Genomic DNA, 2,573 nt, shown 5'->3' with positions numbered 1-2,573 from the left:
AGCCTATGTTGAGCTAGCACGTGAAGTGATGGATGATGGATGATGGATGGTGGATGGTGGATGATGATGGATGATGATGGATGATGATGGATGATGATGGATGATGATGGATGATGATGGATGATGATGGATGATGATGGATGATGATGGATGATGGATGATGATGGATGATGGATGATGGATCATGGATGATGGATGATGGATGATGGATGATGGATCATGGATGATGATTAGGAAGACCCCAAGCAAAAACTGTCACCTTACCAGTGTAATGTGGGCCAATGGACTCCTGAAAATAAAACATAGGAGAGAATCTAAATACATGATTAACCCCCACAGTGGGAAGATTAGAAATTATTAGAAACATGTAGTTTTTAGCTGGTCCTGATACTTCATATAATAAGTTTTCACATGGCAAAAACATTTGTTTTGATAGTAAATCATTTCCACAAGTATTGGGTTAAGTTTTGTCACCAAAGTTCATGGTATTATTTCTATAGTGACAGAGGCAGTTATGGATTTCATGGAATGTATAATGGGAAGCAATCACACTAACAGTCTATAAAGTTTCCATACACCCAGCCCATGATATACAGTATTTAGTAACAGTAACACTAAAGCAACTGGACTTGCTGAGATTGTCATGAAAATGTTCCATCACGCTGGTTCCCCTGAAGAAGATCATCTTACCAAGTCCAGTTGCTTTAGCCTCACTGCTACTAAATACTATACATGACAATAACACTGCAATATTGTCACTTTGTTGAGAATAAAAATTGGATTGAAGGTAAAACATTTAGTGCATCTTGGTACTCAATCCTCACTATCAAGTACTTTCCTAAATCCAACCGAATATTTGGTGTGTTTAGAAAATATACAGAAAAAATATATCTCAGATCTGTTTCTGCCATTTGTTTTAGGAAGAAATTGTTATTAGTAACAAACCTCTCATCATCCTCCTGGGGCCTTCCAATAAGTCTCTGTGTTATACACGGCCCAGGGGATAGTTACAGAATGGCTGTTATGTTCCTTTCCAAAGGTATAAAAACCCCATCTCTGTAATGCCAAATGGCTTCCCTTATCCATGCAGTATAGAGTTATGGCTGCTCTTTGCTGAATGGCACTGCTCACCCTACAGGATTCTTTTATTTGAAATTTGAAATGAACAACAACTAACAAAGGTAAATTTGCATTGTAAGAAAAAGGTATTATAAATCTATTAACTGTTAGATCCATATTATGTCTAAATGTCAAATGTTGATATTTGGTCAATGTCTAAATCATGTTAAAAAGTAATTCTGAGATTTCACACAAGGCAGCAAATGAGTAGGAAATGCTGGGAGCTTTGGTTCAAACAGAGCACAAATGTTGGACTCTATCTGCATTACAGTATATCTTCTAACTTCTCTGTTGTACGGTTCCAGGCAATGCATAAGGTGAATCAGACATCAGGTATATCTTTCCTTCTCTTGGGATTTCAGAACTCTCAGATAATCAATGAGTTTCTCTTTGTTCCATTTCTCTGGATTTATATTTTGACATTTTTTTGGAATCTTCTTATAATTATATTGGTAATAACAGTCTCAGCCCTGAGATCTCCCATGTACGTCCTTCTCTCCCAGCTGTCTCTGGCTGATGTTTTGCTCAGTACCAGTATTACTCCAAATTTATTGTGGTTATTACTGAATGGAGGGGGCACAATATCTGCTACTGGTTGTATCACACAGTTTTACTTTTATGGTGTTTCAGTAGTTTCAGAGTTTTATCTCCTCACAGCCATGGCCTATGACCGATATCTGGCCATCTGCTCCCCACTTCATTATGCCTCCATTATGGGTTTCAGGCTTTGCCTCTATTTGAGTCTTTGTTCTTGGGGCTTAGCCCTTATAATAAGTTTGTTTATGAATTTTCTGACATTTAATTTGCAGTTCTGCGGCCCATTTGTTATAGATCATTATTTCTGTGACTTTACCCCTCTTCTTAAACTTTCCTGCTCAGATTATAAAGCTGTGGAACTAACAAATATTATTTTGGACATACCCTGTATACTGCTCCCTTTTTGCTTCATCATTTACACTTACGTTTCCATTGGCCTTGCCATTCTCAGGATCTCCTCTACTGAAGGAAGACACAAAGCCTTCTCCACTTGCAGCTCCCATTTAATAGTTGTGTGCATGTACTATGGGAGTATGATAATAGTTTATATGGTACCATCCAAGGCCCATAACTTCAATATCAATAAAATACTGTCCCTTCTATACACAGTTGGAACCCCATTTTCTAATCCAATAGTATACAGCCTGAGAAACAAAGAGATTAAAAATGCTCTTTGGAAGTATATATAGTTACATAGTTAAGTTGGAAAAAAGACCAAAGTCTATCAAGTTCAACCCCTTCAACCAAACCCCAGTGCATATATCTATATATAATAAAAGTCCAGAAAGGATAGGACACAGGAACCAGATTTGATTTTTACCACCACTTGGTCGGATAGGAACCTGGAAGTTAAAAGACTTCTTGCCCACAGGTGGGAGATCATTAATACTGATGCCAATCTTCCTTTTTACAACAAA

The 2,573-nt window shown here is 37.5% G+C and overlaps 1 protein-coding gene across 1 annotated transcript; it reads left to right on the top strand.

Moving 5' to 3' along the window:
- The first annotated feature begins 205 nt into the window (after positions 1-205).
- LOC116409638 (olfactory receptor 6P1-like) lies at positions 206-2,345 on the top strand. Its single transcript, XM_031898366.1, has 2 exons — positions 206-268; positions 1,623-2,345. Exons 1-2 carry the CDS (start codon positions 206-208, stop codon positions 2,343-2,345), a joined length of 786 nt encoding a protein of 261 aa, XP_031754226.1.
- Positions 2,346-2,573: the final 228 nt, after the last annotated feature.

This window comes from Xenopus tropicalis, chromosome 3, assembly GCF_000004195.4.
Source record: "Xenopus tropicalis strain Nigerian chromosome 3, UCB_Xtro_10.0, whole genome shotgun sequence".
Lineage (NCBI taxonomy): Eukaryota > Metazoa > Chordata > Amphibia > Anura > Pipidae > Xenopus > Xenopus tropicalis.
The sequence above is the reverse complement of the archived record's forward strand: the minus strand, read 5'-3'. Positions and strand labels throughout refer to the sequence as shown.